At 37.7% G+C, this 21028-nt stretch overlaps 1 protein-coding gene across 2 annotated transcripts in view; it reads right to left on the minus strand.

Moving 5' to 3' along the window:
- The window catches only part of RAB2A (RAB2A, member RAS oncogene family), a 41302-nt gene that overhangs the window by 15161 nt on the left and 5113 nt on the right, over nt 1-21028 (minus strand). For both annotated transcript variants that reach the window (XM_072328499.1, XM_072328500.1), the window contains exons 3-6: nt 16055-16126; nt 12421-12488; nt 3060-3142; nt 1577-1669 (exon numbers count right to left, since the gene is read on the minus strand). In XM_072328499.1, coding sequence (XP_072184600.1) covers nt 1577-1669; nt 3060-3142; nt 12421-12488; nt 16055-16126 — 316 coding nt within the window. The remainder of the gene's footprint in view (nt 1-1576; nt 1670-3059; nt 3143-12420; nt 12489-16054; nt 16127-21028) is intronic.

Consider the following 21028-nt stretch of genomic DNA (forward strand, 5'->3'; position numbering starts at 1 on the left):
ACAGTTGTCTTCCTCTCTGCATACATCCCATTCCAATAATTCGAAGCATTTGGTCTTACTAGATCAATATAGCTATGCTTTGTTCTGGAAAGGAGATTAAGTATAGCATTTGTCACGTTTAATACCAATATTTGTAATGTTTTCAAAAAACAGCTATTGTATTTCAGCTTAAATTCTCAACTCCCTTCAAATTTAGTAGTAAGTCAGCAGAATAAATATAAGTGCATTCTTGGGATTCCTAACAATGAAGTTTGTTCTTCTAAAAATATTTTGCTAGTATACGTGTTCTTCCACATCCCTAGCAGTATGCTCTACTACAAGAACTGTAACATGCTGTTAGTATAGCACAGGAAGGAAATGTTCTTCCCATCCTTCTCTTTGAGGCTTGAAAATAATCCCCTTTTTTTCATAGTACCTTATGCAAATAAACAGCACACTCTTTTTCTCTCAGCACCACCTGCACAAAAACTGCTGGTCACTGACATCATGGGCTTATCAAAGTTTCATTAATAAACAATTTGTGAAGACTGATTATCACATTCCTCTAATAAAAAGAACCTTCCTGGTCAATTTTCAGATTACATATAAAAATGTGGGCAAGCTTCACAATTACTTACTGATTAACATGTTTTATTTTTTGGTTTTTTTTTGGTTTGTTTTTTGAGGGGGAGAAAGGTAGAGGGACAGAGAGAAGAAAACAGAAGGGGATGGAAAGGGGAAGAAAAAGAAGAAAACGAGGTGAACAGGCCAGACTAGCAAAACTAGACCATATTTACTATGAAGCTGTTTCTCAATAGCATCTAAGAAACGATCCAGCTGTTCATTAAAATTTAAGTGTCAAACATACACAGTTACTTCAGCTGGCATCTTTACCTTCAAAACTACTTAGGCACGGAGACAAATCAATTAGATAAAGACCTGCATCTAATGGGTCATTTAATTCTGAGATAATATTTTGATGTTCAAAAAACCACTAACATTCAGTAACAGCCTAGACCCAATGTTACAGTTCAGTAGATTAAGAACCAGAAAAATTACAGATAAACCTAGTGTATTCTGTAAAAATTTTTTATGAAGACTTTCAACACAAAGTCTCAGCGTCAATAGGGAACCATTTCAGAACTCTGGAAAGTCTTGTTGATGAAGAAAAAACAAGCAGATAACTCTTTCTAAATTCACTAACAAACTTACAATCTTTTGAATTATTAGGACATGGCTAAAAAGCTTCTGACCCCAATCCCAGTTGAAATGTACAGAATATGAAGCGAGCCTGAAGTTCAGAAGCACTTTATAATTTCTGAGGCATGCATTTTTTTGTATTTGATAAATGTTTTTCAAGTGAATCCGATAGCACGGATTTCATTTTGCTAAGTGACACTTCCTCTACTGTGACTCTAACTGGAACAGCAACCCATATTAAAACACCCAGATAAGGAGCCATATTCCCTTTATAAGGGACAGATCTATGCGCTTATATGTGGTGTCATCACCACTTAGGATGAAAAAAAAACAAACAGGTAATGAGAAAAGTTTTAAATTTCCACCATCTACAAAGTCTTAATTCATTAAGTTTTACCTTTTATTTCCAATAAGCATTATAACCATGTTGGAATTGGAATGCTGACGAGCATCTTCTAACCAAGTTGTCAAGTGATTGAAAGTGTCCCTCCTGAAAAATGAAGAGAAGGACAATCAAAGGCAGTACTTAAAAGAATATATATATATATACAAATCTTTTTCTCTACCTGAGCAACCAACTCATTTATTAATGTATACGCTTCAGGGATAAAAGCTAGTAATCCCTTTGTGAAAGGAAAACAAGCGAACAAAAATGTAGTAGACATGGAGCATTAACGAACTCTGAGTAAAGAGTAACTGGAAACATTTACTACAGAGAGTATTCTTATGGTCATGAAAATCTGCATAGTTATACACAGATAAAGTCTGCTGACTGCAGTTTTAGACTGCTAGTTTCTGTAACATCCTCAAATGAATTCAAACAACAATACAGAGAGTCATTTATTCATAAAGTAATATTTATTCTACTGCTGCCAAATGAAAAGGTTGACAATCGCTTCTCTGCATTTATAAATTTAATAATGAATTTAGCAGTAAAGTATTTTATAGTAAGATAGGTACAAGATGACAATGTAACATCTCACAGAAAATGTACGCTAAATATTTAATAACGTGAATGTGTATTTAATATTTCACAAGCAGAAAGCCACCTACTTACAAATCAAAGACTGATTTGTTGGAAGTCAACTGGAAAGAACAGATTGCTTTCTTGACATTTAGAAATAAGCAGGGAACAAAAGAGAAACCAAGAAATCTCATTGCTTAATTCAGCAATGAGACCCAAGATCCACAAAAAGGAATCACACAACGTAGTAATGCCTTGGAGCCTGTATATTTTCACAATTGAGTTGTAATAATTTTTTTGGTTGAAAATCACACCATGGTATTGCAGACAAGAGTTACAGACACTTTATTCAAGACTGCAGGAATATCTCAGTTACTTCTGAACATCTGCTTCTGAAATCACACCTTGAGAACTATATTCCCCAGCTTGATAAAAGACAGCATTGGTAGAAGTTTCCTGGTATTTCTATGTAATCAGACTCTGATATTTTGCTACTTTGGACTTATTTATTTCAAGAATGGCAGCTAAGTAAAAAGTTTGCTATAGCAAAAGAAAAATTATAGTTCACGGTAATAAAAACACAAAAAAAGGAATTCATGAAATATTTTAATGCCATTCACAATAAAGATAATCTAGAGGTTCATGGTGAAATACTTTATATAAATACTTTGATTCCTCCCAAGAGTTTATACATACTTTTTCTCAATCAGTATAATGATAAAATTAGAAGTATATATACTGAACCTGGATTTTATTTGATATTGATGACTTAACAAACATGATAGAACATTAGACTGCATGTATTTCTACAATAAACCATGCTGAACTAGACATTTTTAACATTGCTATATATCACAATACAAGTCTACAAAGACACATAATTTTAGTACAGTTGTAACTTCCTCCATATCCTCACCTTGTAATGTCATACACTAGTAAAGCCCCTGCTGCCCCTCTGTAGTATGACCTCGTAATGGAACGGAAGGACTCCTGCCCTGCCTGCAGAAGACAAAGTTTCATTATTTCATGTCTCAAATTTGTGTTTCATTGCTGAAAACCATAAACTTACTACTTTTGTGAGGGCAAGGAAGTATAAGGAGGGGAAATCAGAGAGGGAACAACTGGGGACAAAGTCTCTAACACTGGCAAAAGAAGGCACATAAGGAGGAGACACCAACTACAGCACTGTGCAGTTAAAAAAGAAAGAAAAAAAAAAACGGAACAAGACCTCTAAACCTTTTTTGGCAATCCCTGACAACCCAATTTACTGAATGGCTTCACAATACATGAATCATTATTAGAGCACAGAATGGACTCCTAGCAACTAAGCTCTGAAGACAAATTTGAAAGGAAGCAAATAACCCAGAGCTTCACATTTGAATTCAATAACCCGCTCCCTGGGGCAGCTGTTGACACTAGAATAAATAAAGCCCATTGTAAATAAATGATGAATGACATCTTTACGCCCACCATCTGCTGGTGTAGAGGTTGTTGGAAGGCCAAGGATGCAGATTTTATCCGTTATATCATAAACTGCAGCCAGCTTTCAACAGTCTTCAGATGGAATTCTTTCAGTAATCATTTTATTATGAAAAAACAGAAAATGGTTTTGAATTCAATTCTACACAATTCTGCTCCACTGCTAATCAATTTCCCCTGTACTTGATAAATAACACGTGTCAAAGAGCCACAGAATGCAACAGTCGTCTCCATACCCACTGGTGAAAAACTTGCGAGATACTACAGAAATTAGACAGTTCTTACAGAAAAGCGTTCTGTAAAAATCTCTGCTCTTAGAAGAACGTTCTTATCAGCTTACATTTTAATCACCTTCCAACAATTCACAGCTGCTTTGAGTTTTCTTTACTAAGATATTCTTCACTAACATGCAATAGCCAACCCAAAACCTTGTCTGCATTTATGAAAATGATTTTAAAGAGCACAGGTCAAACAGTTAGTGTGGAAAAAGCTAAAAGACAAAGGTATAACTCTTTTCCCTCCTGTATTAAAAATCAAAGGTCTGAAAGATAAATATTTGTAGTTGCAAATCTTGAGCTTCCATGTTTGTGTTTTTCAGAAGTGCTATCTAGCAATTAACAGTTACTAGAAAAAAAAGATTTTTAATATTTAGCATTAACAAAAGCTTTACTTTAATTCAAAGATAGCGCAGAACATGACTAAGAAACACAAATGTTAACAGTGAAAAATGACACATGCAGTAAGATAGTTATCCTTACGATTACAGGAAATTATTCTGATTTAAAGCTATGAAAAATGAGAATGAAATATTTATCAAAGCTTGTGCAAAGTACAAGCTATGATTCAGCCAGATCTATGGAATCTTCTCACAATCACTGTATTTCCATAACGTATGGTTGTCTTGAATTTCAGGAACACCTGTGCTAGACTCTGCCACTCAATCAGAATATACAGTAGTAGAATCTAGAGCACAACATTTTTATGTGGACTAGGACAAGAGACCAATCCAAGCCCATCTTCATATAGACAAAGGTAACAAAATATAGGCAATCTACTAGAGTACACTAAGGAATAGTAAAAACAAACAAGCATTTAGCTCAGTACTGGATTCCTTGCCCAGGAGATCCAAAAAAGTCAAGAGTTTCATCTTAGCATGATGACTTGCTCAAGTGCATATAGTAGATGCATAAAACATTGTCCTCCTTACTAGTCAATAATAAACAAGTTACTTTTAATAATATATTCTAAGCATTGCCAAAAAAATGTGCATTACTGAGACAAAGCCTATCACATCTTACCATACCTTTCACCCTCATCAATTCAACCTTGTCACGTTAAATAATTTGCTGTGGAAGACAAACAAGTTAAAGTCAACCACAGTTGCCAGAGGTTCTACCAGTTCTACAAGAATGTAAGAATTCGAAGCTCTAACAAGATTCATTTGGTATTTCAATCCTGATATTACTGTAACATCTTCAACTGTTTATTACTTGCACATGATGATATCTCTTAAATACCACTGCTTCCTGAAGGAAAGACTGAGAAGAGGGTGGAAAATGTTACTATCTTCCCCAGAGATACAGTTTTCCATTTAGCAATAACAAACTTGTGTTTACTTACACCAAGACAACAGAAACCAAAACCTCTTTTATATTCTAAACAGGAAAAAAATGAGTTTCTGTAGAAAAACGCCATAAAATACAATATATGAAGGTATATATGTATGTGTAATACATAAAAATGCATCTCTACATGTAGAGATTTACCTATTATACGTAAAAGAGTAAGAAGCATTTATTTGAAGTCTACTTCAACAAAAGAAATCTAAATGAAAGAACTGTAAGGTCAAATTAACATTGATTAGGCATGTAAAAGATTCTCCATGTATATTTATTTTTATCATAATTACTTGAATGTTATTACTTGACAACTTGCTCTTTTGCCTCCAACCCCTTTATTTCAAGAGGAGAGGAAGACAAAATACAGAAGCATAGGCTAATACCCCAAAATATACTATTTATTACTATGACTATAATAACGTATTTTAAAATACAGATTTCTTATGGTTTTGATACTTCATCTAACTTGCAAAGAGGGACCAATTAAAGTTCAGCTACTTGCTTTGAGAAGCAATGGACAGAACAAGCAGTAAGGAAGCGCAGTATAAAACCAAAACCAGGTTTTTATACGAGAGCCCTCCATCTTGTCAAGTGAAACTAACAGCATGCATATAATCTTTTCCATGCTTTCCTAAAATGTAACACTTTTCTCCACTTCTATATTCAAGGGAATTTCCAAATTTTCAGTTTCCTCACAGAACAACTGAGATCAGAAGGGATCTCTGAGTCCATGTTATCCAGCCCCTGCTCAAACAGGGCCACCCATAGCTGGGTGCTCAGGGCCACATTCAGGCAGCTTCTGAAGATCTCCAAAACAGAGACCACAACCTTTCTAGGGAACCTGTGGCAGCACACAGTCATTCACAGACTTTCTCTTTCTTTCCCTAAGAATTGTTCCCTGGTGTTGAAAGGGAACTCCTTGTGTTTCAGTTTGTGTCCATGACATCTTGTCCTGCCGCTGAGCTCCATCTTCACTGTACAACCCCTTCCTTTATTTACAGACCCTGGTAAGAGTCCTCCCTTATGACTCCTTCAGGCTGAAGGGTCCCAACTCTCTGAGCATCAATTCAAAGAAAGGTGCTCCCATCCCTTCAACACCTTACTGAACTCTCCAGTATGCCCAGGTCTCTTGTACTGGGAGCCCAGAACAGGACACTGGGAGGTGTGGCCTCCCCACCAACTGAGCAGAAGGGCAGAAGCACTCTGCCTGACACAGCTGTTTAATTTTTCAGCAGCATATGGCAGAGATTGAATGAGGGAATAAGGAGCAGGGGAGTTAGTAGTTAGTGGCAGTAGACACTAAATGAAGGCCTAATTACATCTGGTAGAAACAACACAAACCTTTGCTCTGAAGCAATGTCAGGTTACACCTGCTTTCAGAGTTGCACAGCATAAGAAGGTAGAAGATGGAAGCTCTTGTAGATAACAACAATTATCTCACTCACAGAAACTTTAGTCCTGACAAGGCAGCCCACAGGAACCAATGCTCAACCATGCAATACAGACCTAAACATGCCTCTTTTCTCTTTAGGGTAAAGGGTGCTGGTTCTGGCATGAGTAGAAGCTCATTAAAAATAAGAAAAAGCGAGCCTCTGATAAGCAACTGATTCTTTGTTAAATAACACATGCTTTGGTTGCCTTTTGGACTATGAGCTTTTAGAGTTCATACCATATCAGCTAATGAAGATAAACTTTCTAAAATGAGCGACTAAAGTAATCGAAGTTTGAGTTACAAGTCTTCAAAATAGTACTAGAAGCCTTAATCCCTACATGAACTGCTCAACTGTGTGGACATACATTCCCACTCTTCTCTAAATATAAAACTGTGTATAGACCAAGGTGCAACTTCAAAGTAATGGTACTATCAGAACGTAAAGCATTGCCCATCACATTAGTGCACAGAAATACAAACCCCGAGTTCAAGTTTTCTAGGCCACACAACTGCGTTACAGTTGACACACCTGTGGCACAAGAGAAAATCTTCAAGTATTACACTTCCTAAAGGAAATCTCAGCAGCATTTCCAAGGATGCAGTGTAGTTATGGAGGTTTCAGTTGTGAAATGTATAGACAAGTCCCTGTTATCAAAAAGGGTACTTCGAAAGATCCTGTTGTGTATTTTTGGACCACTTCTCATAGATCCAAAAGTAATGTCACCTGTATTACTACACTGGCACACAACATCAGAGACAGATGGTGGTGGTGGTATGGCAGTAGAGACTGAATCTTCCTGCCAATATTCCATTACATTTTGCTGCCACGTGACAGATGGAAGCAGAGGGGCAGTCTGATCAAATAGTGTCTGACATGGAAGTGCATATTAAGCAAAGGGGTGGAAGTGAATTCCTCCATGTGGAAAAAATTGCACCACTGACACTCATCAATGCTTGCAGTGGGTGGTGCATTTCAGCAGTGGCAACATCAGGTCAACTCTGTTGGTGGAGACTTTTTATATGCACAGCGTGCAGGTTCTTGTTCACTGCTGGTGAAAATGCAAACCTAATTATAGTGACTATGTTGAAAACTAGTTTTGTAGCCAATAATTTTCTCTATCAAACAGTGTTATTGCATTCTTTGCATCTGTTGTCATCTCTAAGGAAATAAGTAGCAGGCATAACTTTTGGAGCAAACTGGAAAAAAAAAATTAAGCAGTTCATGCTGCTGTCAGACCACTCATGACAACTGCCAGCTGGGATCTACTTCAACAAGTTGATCCCTTGAATAAAACATTCCAGAAAGGGAGAAGAGCAAAGAGCAATAGAATCGTAGAATCACAAGGTTGGAAAGGACCTACAAGATCATCTAGTCCAACCGTCCTCCCTTTACCATGCCTACAGAAAAAACACTAAGCCATATCTCCTAGCTCCTTATCCAGACACCTTCTGAACACTGCCAGGGATGGCGACTCCACCACCTGCCTGGGCAGGCCATTCCATTTCAATAGATATCCTTCAGCACAGTTTTGAAAACTATAAATAAATGTACAGGCTTTCAGTCACACAGTAACTTGCTGATACAAATGCAATAACATCTTGTTATTACGTCTCTTACTCTGGAATAAAAATAATTTTCAGGTGATTTACTAGCATCTATTACAACAAATAGGCATAAAGGCAGCGTAAAAATACAGAAACAACAATGCCTTCCAGCAAAAATGTTCTTTACTAAGATCTGTATCTTGTATAAGAGATGAAACTAAAAAACACAGGTGAATATGATTTCTTTAAAACTTTTAAAGATGTCAGACTTATGTGAATTACTCAGCCAAGTTACAAACTACTTCAAAAATAACTGTCAGCATCCTAATAAGAACTGAAGTTTCACGAGGAATAAGAATACCCAAGGGTAGAACTGTATACATGCTTTTCTTTTCTGATGCTGAATGCACGCAATTTAGACAACCAAAGCAATTCCCAACACACTTACAGAACCAGAAAGCTTCAGCTCTCCACTATCAGAAGTAGTAACTAGGGCCACTTGAGCTCAAGTTTCACTGCTGACACAAGGAAGACTAGCTCTCCTATCTCAGCCTTACCCTAAGAGAGATCTTTCTCTGTTATTATGAAATAAATATTTTTGATCATTGATTTCCTTGAAATGAAGGAGAAATATTAACAATTTTCTTCAAACACAGAAAAAAAACACGCTCATTCACATCAATTTAATCTGTAAAACATAAATATTATTACTTAGACTCAACCCCCTGCAGCATCTGAGAGGACTTTAATTCCCTCTTTCAACTGCTGCTTATTTTTGCTCATCAACAATGATGTAAGTAACAATAAATACAATACAGAACAACCCCTGTCAAAAACAAAAAGAAGGATACTGACTCAGCCTGGTAACAAGCCCAGCAGCATTCTGCAACAATGAAGTTTTCTTCTGAGGAGAAATGATTTTTATATTTCTCAGTGTTGTACTGCCACAAGACAAGCAACCTTCATCTACACAGCTTATTTAACCCTGTGAAGCTAAACGGCTCCTAGAACAAACACAGTAGCTGATCCTTACCAGCTTCTACAGGCCACTTCTACTTTTAGGTCCCCAGACAGAAAGGGGATGCTGGTAACTGATGCTAGCTCAACTACCACACTCTACCAAAAAACAGCATCCAAACTTCTCATACTAGTAAACTACCAGATAACCGTTTATGGCAAAACTACTCCTCAGTCTTTCCAACTAATGAAAATCTTTCATAAGATCACAGGAAATGAAATAATCCAGGGGCAGACAAAAGAATAATTTGATAATTAATTGATAATAATTAATACTTGCATCCCCCTTGACTGACCTAAAAGCATTAGGAACTAGAAATTAAATCCAAGGACTTCCAGACCTAAACACCTTGACATGCTGCAGCGCACACTGCAGCAAGCTTCTGGAGCTAGGCAGCAGGGAGAACCTATCCAGAAGCACCCTCCACTGCTGGGACATGATGAAGGGATGCACTGGTGTCAATGTACAAAAAGAAGTAGTCTTGAGACTGCAACAATGAACACAAGTACACAGTGCTCACACCAAGCATCTTTTATTCAAGTTTTTTTTGTCCAGTATTTTGCTTTCATTTCACTTCAGGGTAGTTTTATCAGACATCAGCTCAGAGGAACAAATACCATACTACAATTGCTAATGGGCACATGTGCATTCCTTGAGCATATCTTCCAGCGCAGCCTCATCCAAAAGGAATCCAGTTTGTGTACTCCCACATGAAACCCAGAGTGCAGTAAGCAGCCCCTGTTTCTACAGCCCACTCCTGAATCGAACTAAGATGCTAATGAAGGCAAATATTCTTGGGTTATGGTATGAAAAAGAATAATAAAAGAAATCCAACAGAAACTACACAAACGGATCTCACTGACACACAGTGCTGTTCACGTCAGCTGCCCCTGAGTTAATTTACTCCTGCAGTAAGCTATGCTGCAGCTTCCACGCACTGCCCTTTACTAAGGAATACACCTTTCCTTGGAGCTGCACTGATCTGCTGAAGACAACAAACTGATCACCACAGCGTCGAAATATCAGGTAAGAAAAATTTGCTTAAGAAAGCCAAAGTCCTTACTTACTTTTAACCAGGGGAAACAACTTTTTATCTAGTTTTCCATTTCTCATGCATTTGCTCAAGATGCTTCTTGCTCAGTAACAGATTAAAAGTAGGCATGTACGAACAGCATTAAATCAGAGAAGTGGTGGTGCTGCGTGTGACTCAGTGTATCAAGTTTTCTTAGCCACACGTGTTTCTTTTGTCAAACAGAAATTGTTACAGCTTCAAATATCAGGATAGCACCAGCAACAATTAGTAGCTTTTGTTAACAGGAAAAGAAATGCAGGAAATGTTCATCCCAAACAAACAACAGAAGCACAATAACTTTGGTCATTATGGACATATTTGTGTACCTTGGCATTCATACGTTTGAAATGTGCCTCACTGTATTTCTTATCTTACCATTTCTTTAACACCTTTGTAGCCAAGCCCAAAACTGAGCCATTGGAACGTAGATATGCTTATGAGACTTGATTACAATACATTTATCCTGCATTTAAAAAAGTCCACACGCAGTCTACGTTTTAACTCCAGGCAACATACTAAGTCATTCAGCGCTCACAATTTATAAATTATTAACCACGATTACCCAATCTTTTCAGAGAATATGAAAGCTTTCAATGAGTATTTTTAGTATATTTATGTTACCAGTTAAGAATCTAGACAAATAAAATCCCTGCCAAAAAAACAGCTTATAATTTACAATCAAGAGCAACTCCATTGAATTTGTGGCTATCGGACACTCTGCATGCATGTAAGTAGCCAAAAAGACAGAAGAGCTACTCAATCCGATGCACAAAGGAAAACAATCTACTAAAAAATAGGTAAAGCTCACACATATCCAGGCAACAGATAATAGCACATGAATAAAATCAGTCTGAAAGATACTGAAATGCAATGACTACATAGGTAGTAAAAAATGTAGTTCTGTCTGCAGACAATCTGTCCCAGTTTAGGAAACCAGGATCAATTTCTCATCACACAGTTATGTCACATACTAAAAGTTTACACCTGAATCTTCTCTTTATGCTGCCCTTTGGTTGTCTATTGAACTTACGAAGTCTCAGCTACTTTGGTAGTTTGCTGATCCACAGTTGTAGCTGTAAAAATGTCCAGGCTTAGAAAAAGCCTGATTCACAACCTGAGCATAATTCATTTATACCATGCAGAATATGTAAGGAGGCACAGGTTTTAGACATGAATTTAAATGATGATCTTGTAAAATAAATAAGGCACATTTGATTTTAGTTATGAAGTTATCTAAAGTACTGCTTTTGCTTATATTTTTTATATATATGTGTATATCTAATGTATCTTCTCTTACTGATTTGCTATGCTGGAAAGAGCACAAATGTGAGTATACATCTGTTGGTTCCTACAGATATCTTAAAATGCTTTTGGAAAAGGAAATAAAACTGTGACTTATGAAACAGCTAAGCACACAGGACAAGTTATTGGTATGGGTGTCTTAAAGATGTTGAATCAGGACAAGAACACCGAGGCCAACTGCTCTGTGTGCTACAGCAACCAACAAGAATATATCTGACTTTGCTAATACATGTTTTAATCTGAACTCCCCCTGAAAGTCAAGGTCTATGGGTTTGTTTGCTTTTACCACCCCCTCTTAACCGTTCAAGTATTATGATGACTATAGTGAACTGGAGTTCTTGACATTTTCTGTGAAAACAGAGAGCAGTATCTTTTATATCCTACATTGCAAATGCAAAAATCTACTCTAGACAGCTCTTGAGCAAAACTCTTGATCAAAACACATGTCAACAGAAAGCGACATTAGCCAAACAGCATGAACACAGAAAGACTACACAGAGGAATCTAAGTTCTGAGTAATACAGCAAGTTTTGGGAAAAAGAAGAAAAAAAAAGTGAAGCGTCTCATAAACCTTAGCAAGCGTTGCTTGTGGAAGTTGGGTTACGGTACAAACAGCAGCAATTTGCAAAGTTTTAAGAGCACATCACATCAAAAAAGAATTTTCTTTCAGCTCATTTTTCACGTTCAGAGAAGTCATAGAAAGCTGCAACACTCAGGCTAACATGGTGTAGGTCACAGGGAGCTTAATCAGAATGACAAAAGAAAAAGCTGGTGGAGCCACATGTTTAAGTAACTTGTTTTATTACTTACCGTATCCCATATCTGAAGCTTAATCTGTTTTCCATCAATAGTGATCATTCGAGCCCCAAATTCTACACCTGGATAGATTTTATAGAAGATTACATTAGAAGACATCAGAAAGAATGTTTCCTAGAAATACAATACTGAGTTAACTCACGTTCCTGCATTCACAGTAGTTGATAATCTATTTCTCCTTCTGCTTTAGTTAATTCTTGAGCTGCTTTAAAGAGCTTGAATGTCTTCCAGAAGGAAGAAAACTCTACTTTTCCAACTGCCTTATAAATACATTGATTAGAGAGCAAGTGCCAAGGGGATATTTCCTACCAAGTTTTCAAAATGATTTAATGGCTCTTTCTCAGAGCAGAAAAAAACACGTGCTTGTGTACAAATATAAAACCGAATACAGTCCCAGTCATTTTTAACACTACCAATGTTTTATCACTGCAGACAGTTCAAAAGAAATTAAATCTACAATTCATTATCAATCGAATAGTCAAAACAATCAGAAGAATGTCACCTTCAACAAGATAAATTCTATTACTGTATTCATTAGAATTCATCTGTCTTTATGAAAAAAATGCTTCCAAAATCCCATCTAGTTAAACATCAAATCTGGTAAGTAGCAGAGGAAAGTAACAGAAGGAAAAAAAATCCAATCAACAAATGAATTTCTCTAGTGAAAAAATCCAGCATTTTCTATCAGTCTTTTAAAGAAATTCTGAGATCAGTAAGAAAATGAAGCATAAATTTGAGGCTATTACTACAGTATGTAAAACATGAGAAATACCTAGAGTTAGTAGACATAACTATAAGACTGCAAAGTTTCCATTAAGCTATGATTCACACTATGTATTTATGTGGAAATATAAATAGATTCACACTATTTCATCAAAAAACCGAAAGATTTAAAAGCTCAAGTTTCATTTAAAATTGTCTAGATTTGTGTCTTCAATCCTTATCTTGAAAGACTTTAAACACCTCTTCAAAAACTTGCTGTGAACATTTTAGGGCACAGTTACTTTCTGCAGAAGTAATGACTTTTGGGAAGGGAGAGGCAGGAAGGAAACCACTCTCCCTCCCACAGGATACTGGAGCCAAATAGAACCCAGCAGTCAAAGAATGCTGTGCTCTACCTTCTGAATAACTTGCAGTAATCACATGCAAAATAAAAAGAACAGGAGAAGGCATGCTAATGAGGGCACAAGTGAAAGGTAATGCTCTGATGTTGAGTGCAAAGCCAGAGGAAGGTGCTTAAGACTACCAGAAGCCTCAGCACTTCTTACTTGATCTAAAAATGCAGATACTGAACAGCTGATTGAAACTCAGCAACCTTCCTAAATGTTTGGTTCTACACTCAACCTCACAGGAGAGTCAGAAGTATTTACCCTGTGCCATCAAAATATTTGCTAAGAGAAAAATCTATATTTGAATCAACCCAGTTTGAAACTATGTTCTCTTAAAGAGGGAACAGAAGCCTTCCAGGTTTGAAGTTGAAGGTAAATCCTGAGCACAATGGTCAGAGCTAAAAAAACTTTACAGTAGTTTTTGCCACCCATTCCATCTACAAAAATCATAACCTAGTTCCATCTGTCTGCTAACTGCATCACGCAGCTTCTCCTTGCTTCAATTACTTTAATACCAGTTACTTTCATTTTCAAGTGAAAACTATACGGGTAGTTGTTGCATTTTAAGTTCTTAGGTTTGAGTATTCTATTACAGTTATGCACAACTCTGCATGTAGCTAAAAGACAGGCTGTACAGAAGCAAATAATTTTGTCATTTTTTTCCTGATTTTCATTGAAGTTTATCTCTGAATTTAAGACCTAAATGCTAGGCTAGCTATACTAAACTTTAGGTATAATTTTACACGCTTAAAGTAACTTTCTTCCCCATGTCTAATTTCAATTTCCATTCTCTTCTGAGTTGCCCACTGTAGAAATAGAAACTGCACTCCCACTTTGTAAAATTGTTGTACTATATTGATAATAGTACTATGTTAATAAGAAAGTGCTTACATTACATAGGCCTTTCAAAATCCACAGGTTCTCTGGAGTTTTATCATCAGCTGGAAGCACATTAGATAATACTAACCCATCCTATCTCGCCCTGCATGGGCATTTGTATCAGTTTGAACTCATATTCTCTATCTCTGTCTTCCCAAATCTGTTGGGGTAAATGAGAGAAGTATTCTAGTCCAAACAGAAACATGTCCTATCAGTAATGCTGAAGGAAGCTTCCAGCCTGTACTCCTTTCTTCTTTTCCAAGGAGCTTCCCATGCTCCATTCCCACACCACTCACTATGCTGCTACCTGGGCTCACTTCCTCATGCCACTAGCTTCTGTACCTGCTCTTAGATGTCAGCTGTATGGCAGGCACTGAACTTGCACCAAAGCCATCCTGCTGAAGTGAAGCTGTTTCCCACAGCCTGTCAAGTTGCTGAGAAGCAGAAATGTGCCACAGACTGCCAAAGGCATATGTTTTTATGGTTGTCATATATTTGGCAGGACTAAAGAAGAAAAGACAACAAATTCCACATCCATGAAGAAGCCTGGGCTTTTTATTCTTTTTATTCTGCCAAGACATCAGAAGTATTTGAAAACTGAATTACTCTGAAAGTTTGAATTGTATCAGATGGCCACAGCATACATTCTGTTACATGAAAAATACTTGTTTACATTTCAAGTGTCTATTTTAGTACCTCCAAACACAGGAAGTCTACCTATTCCAGGACACAAGCTAAAAATAGAGACTAGGGATACATTCTGTACAATGCTCAGCATGATTAGAAGGAAAGCTTAACAGGTTGACTGAAATAACACGAAAAAGTTCAAAGGTTCTGCAAATGTCCTAGAGGCTTGCATTTGTTATACTTAATAGTGAAACTGACCTGAAGACTAAGTTTGTTCACAGAAAAAATTATTCCCACACTATTCCTCTTATTTTATGTGGAAATATAAATAGAAGCTGGTATCATTTACTGTGGTTAGAGATGCAGAGACAATGCATTCTGACAACATTTATTCCCTTCCCACAGTATGAATATCAAATCCTACCTAACACAAACAGTCCTCAATCTATTGAGAAATTACGAAAAAACATCTGTCCATCTCAAACAGTGGAAAGGACACACATCATTCACACATAATTCTTTACTATCTCTAAGTTCTTCCTGCCAAACCCGCTCATTCATCTTTAAGGTTAACTTCACTTTGGTTTTACCTACTTCTTATCTTCAAAGTTCTGTAGCTAGAGGCTCATACTCTGTTCCCTAGTGAAAACCCGCCATTTGCATCACCTTCATTGCACTGCAGGCTTGACCAATTCTGTCCACATTCAGTTTTCAGCTTTTTGGCAGAAGACCATCAAGAAAGCTATGAATTTTATTGTTGTTTCAGATTCTGTATTATCTTTCAAGCAAGAAACAGGCCTCTGTTTGGCTTTATTAGCTAACAAATACTCATCAGCTAAAGATTTGCTGCTGCATTAATAGGAAAAAATTCCATCATTAGCTTAGCACAAACTCATAAACACGTGCTGAGACACCCTACTTGCTTAAAACCCTTTAAAAAAACCCAATCAAAGCAATCTTAAATATGTTTCAAAACAGCACATTAGTATTGTGGGGGAACCAAAGAGACGTACCAATAGTGAGATCATGGACTGGTTGAAAACGCTTATCTGTGAACTGTAACAATAAACATGATTTCCCAACACCTAAAAAGAAAAAGAAGAGAAAAAAGTTTTAAGTAAATTTTGAAATGATCTTTCAAGGGTCAATATAAATCAACTGTGGTGAATTCTGTATATTGTTTTGTATATTGTTTAAAAAAAAATCATCACTAGACTTTGAAATACTGAGTTTCAAACATGCATAGAAACACAACTCTCTCATAACAGTTTTTAAAGTTTCCTATGTAATAAAATAGTTAATTATTTTGAAGAAGTAGTTCTGCCTTCAAAACTAAGGAGAAGGGTTTCCTAGCAGATTTTCAAAGCACCATTTCATATCTTCTCACTACTCTAACTACAGGGCCTGCTGCTCCTCACTACTCCACCTCAGTCCCAGCAGTTTCAACTTTCTCTCAAGCTAACATGATACTCAATAACACCTCATTGCCACATCTCCTAATTTATCAGCTGAGGTAACAACAGGTATTTGTGGGCTGTTTATGAGCATTACGTGGGAACTAGTGAGCAGTAACAACAGGCCAAGAAGCAGTCTGTGCAGAACAGGCAATAAGTGAGTTCACATTACATCCAAACAGGATAACACGGTCAACTGCTTCACACTACGCAGACACTGGTCAGCAAACGGGCAATTTCTTCCATACATAGAAGTACATAAAAGCAGATATAGATGATAAAAATACTCAAACTGCCTGCATTTGTAAACACTGACTATTCACAGATAGTTTATTCTTGTTCTTTTACTTGGAAGGTGTCATTCTGTCAGTTCTGCTCTGTCCTATTTCATACTTTTAGCCTTATACAACTTGAGAATCACACATTTGATTTCTATACACTTAGACTTTGCACTACCAAAAAGTTATACCGTAGCACCCATTCTCCAGCTGGACTTTCTTTAAACTGTACAGGGAGGTAAGGCTAGTTTAGCCACATATCAGAGGTCAACAGCTGATCAGGAGCAACATGCCTGACAAAGAAAGATAGCAGAAAAAAAGAAAAAGAGAGACAAGTAAAAGTAGAACCATATTCCAAGACACAAGATATATATACCAGAGGTTTGCAGATCACAAAATCACAGAATCATCAAGGTTGGAAAAGACCTAGAAGATCATCCAGTCCAACTGTCACCAAGATAGTGGCATTTATCTTTCTACTGCTGACTTCAACATTCCCAGAGTTTTTTAGTATAGTTTCACAAAAAACAAAGCCTACTCCATCAGATTCACTGTCCATCTGTCAGTTTAGTCTTAAAAGCTAAGACCAGTTTCAATTAAAGCTCACAAAAATAAGAGACTTGCATTTCAGTACTCAGAGGTAAATAACAATTGAGACAGCAATTCCAGCCAGCTAAGCCAGTCCCTGGTGCTGCTGTCCCTACTCTTCCCTGCAGCATGTTCACGCTCCCTTCTCAACACCACATCAGAACTCACTGGACTAAGCCATTTCAGTTTTCTGCTGGGTTAGCGTGCTAACCTGACAAGAAAAGTGACAAAGCAAACAGAAATGGCTTAATGCCAGGTCAGACAAGAATGAGAGTGAGTTTAAGTGAGGGAAGAGAAATGCAGTAGCCAGCAGATGAACAGCATAGAGTGTCATGGAACTCCAGCCCAAGGCAAAGTTTACAGCATTGGCCTTAATAGATTGTTGTTTTTCTTTTTTTTCCTGTAGTTCTCTGGCTTATGATAGCAAGCTGCCAGAACTGGGAAGTTAGAGGTTATGTCACATTCAGCCTCCAACAGCGTTAGTGGACATGACAAAAGAGGAAGAATGGGCAAGCGCTAGACATAATTAACAGATTATAGGACAGGCAGAATACTGGAGCTGCAGAGACAGAGAACACAGATCTCTAAGGAGTCTTAAAATAACAGCCATTATAATACTCCCAGAGCAGTGTTTACATACAGAGATAAGTTTTATACCACCACTACTGAAATACAGCTGCCCCACCATAGAACATAATCGCCATCTCGCTTACAAAAACAACCTATAAATCAATCCAGAAATAGAACACAGGAAAGCTTCTGCCATTAACTTGAAAAAGTAATTTCAAGTATCACTGAATAAACCACAACCTCAAAAATCTTACTATCATTACCATCACTAGAGAAACGTATAAAATTCAATCAACAAAACAACATTTGATTCAGTGTCCCAGCACCAGTTTGCATACAGCAATCTGATCTTTCTTCTTGGATGACTGATGAGCAGCTTGTTGGTTCAGATGAACGTACAAACACTATGGTCAGCACAGTTCAGATGATGGACAAGCGCAGCCCTTTGACACATGCACAGCCTGTAGTTAGCACAAAATGGCCATGATGCCTGCACCTGTATGTTCTTAAAGCAAGGCTTTCAGGAGCAGACCGATAGGTTCACTCAACAGAAACATAAGACATTAACCAGTTTTTAATCAGCGCCATTCCTGTTACTTCCACAGCCTCCAGCAAAAGCCTGCAGAAGTCCATAAGTGTTGCACTGAGTTTTACAAGAACTTGCAAACAAAGCTGCAGCTCCTCTTAAATTTACACTGTAATTCATCTTTAGATAATGCTTATATTGTAATGCCTACATCTAATAGCAACATTTTTGTTTCATTTTATAGTTCTAATACATTACAAATCTGTAACAAGACATTTTTTACTACATCAGCTTGTGACCCACACATTTCTAGAGCATGAGCAGACTGCTATCATAGACAGACAGGAACCTTCGTCAGGAACGGGAGTCATATTGTAACTCCTGAACAGTTTACCATTATGTGAGATATATCAGTGCTGCAAAGATCATCTCACAGTTGCATGGCAGACAATTAAGTGACGTACAAATGTTTTATGCTAACTCAACTGGTAAATTCTTGAGCAAAGTGGCTATTTGTGAGATAATCATACTCTTAGCACTGTAAATCTGCCTGAAATGAGGCAGACTCCCTAGGAGCACGTCCCAGGCTAGTCAGCTGCACAACACAGAAGGGACAGATTTAGTTATTTATTAACTCATACTCTGTTTTACTGCAACAATTATTTCGGGCAAACCATCCCCAGGGGAGAAAAAAACCCCTTAATATCTTAAAATGAGATATGAACAGATCTTGGATACATTTCACCAACAAATAGAAAACAAAAGCTTCTGCTTAGGAACAAATTCAAGCAACAGATGTGCTCAGAAGAGAGCAGTGTGCTTCTTTGCAAGACCCTGTTGCAGAGTCACTTCATTTCTTAGTGCTCAAACAGCAATAGAAAGTGATGTGGAACCTGTGCCACAGTACTATTTTACTCTTCCATCTCTGTATTCAAACCACCAGCCTGAGGAGTCTCCAAATTTCCCTGCCTTCCATAACAGCTCCTACTTTATTCAGGTGTTGCTCTGCAGTCAATTTCCCTAAGCAAAACATTGCCACACCTTTGCTATGGTCCCAACTGGCCCAGAGATGCTTCAACATCTCCTAACTCCAGCACCAGCATTCACTTCACTACTCAGCAAGCCAGAGCAGCAGAGCTAACCTCTCCCTTCTCACTCACAAGATTACACAGTGAGCTAAGTCAAGAAAATGACCCAACAGAAAACGACAGTCACCCAGAATATTAGAACATGCATGAGACAAGGGGTACCAAATAAACAGCGAAGAGTTGATCCCTCCGGCAGCAGACCCTGCTTGTAGCAATTTAGAAAGCAGCTCTGTAACCACAGCACTCACAATGATACAGATAAACCAGTTCAATTGCTTTTGACAAGAAAGCTGACTTGGTTCCTTCTTCCCCCCCAGCTCCTGAGTTTCTGTGAAAAACTCAAGAAAAGGAAAAGAAATATACATTTTTATGCTTGATCAACTGTCAACTACAAAGTCAGAGGTGCACTGCTGTCTTCATAGAGGAACTTCTAGGCTTTTATTACCACTGGACAAAACTCACCTACTCACACATTACAGCCAGAAGACAGGGATCCACAACAATTCAAACTCGTCTAAGTGTACTGAATTGTGAAGGCAAATCTCTGTAGTTAAAACTGCTCACCACCTCTGACAGGCAGACTCACTCCTTCCCATGCAATTCTGCCTCTTTACTCAGAAAGGCTCTTATACTTTCCTGACCTGCTATTTGCCTGGTTTTGTTTCTTTAAAGCACTTTTGTGAACTGAACCGTCTTTCTGAAGGATTGATAAGTACTGATGCTGATAGCTCAGAAGTTTGTAGCTAGGACAAGAGGTAACCAGGACCTCCCACTTTGGCAGTAGATAAGCACTGGATTAGCTCAGACACCTCAGACCACTTTTTCTTGTTGCTTCACAAGACAGGGTGACCAATCAGCTCACCACCCACAGAGGCAAAAACTGACTCCTGCGATATGTCACTCTCACCAATTCTCCTAGGTCCATTTTCCACTCTTGAAAGCACTCCAGACCTTGGTAGGCAATCCCCTGGGCCAACTCAACTACTTACTGTGTGGGTAAACCAGCTAACTCAAAATGTAGGGATTTTCCTACTGCATTTGTGAGCTAAATCAGCTCATACTAGAGTGCAAATGAGATTATAATCTCCCATGAGATTATGAGGAGCCAGACCTCCTCCTTTTAACCTGTCATCAACTATGTCACTTGGATGCCCAAGCAACCAAAGCCACAATACTGAGATGAAACAAGTTTCCTGCGTCTCCTACTATTAAGAAAACAAACAAAAATAAATCTTTAAATAGACTCAAGCCTGCCTCAACAGACAAGTCTCATATAACAGACTTTAAAACTAAATCAGATTTAAACCAGATAATTAAATAGTAAAGATGTCACAAGATACAGACTTCTAATCTGGCTTATGAGCTACTTCTGATTCCTTACAGTAGGCTGCACTATTCTAGATTGCTTCCAGATGTTTCATGAACCCTTGTCTCATCACGGGCTGCAGCTCATTCATTCTCTCCTTCCTTTCCAAATACAGCA

This window comes from Excalfactoria chinensis, chromosome 2 (assembly GCF_039878825.1).
Source record: "Excalfactoria chinensis isolate bCotChi1 chromosome 2, bCotChi1.hap2, whole genome shotgun sequence".
In the NCBI taxonomy this organism is placed as follows: Eukaryota; Metazoa; Chordata; class Aves; order Galliformes; family Phasianidae; genus Excalfactoria; species Excalfactoria chinensis.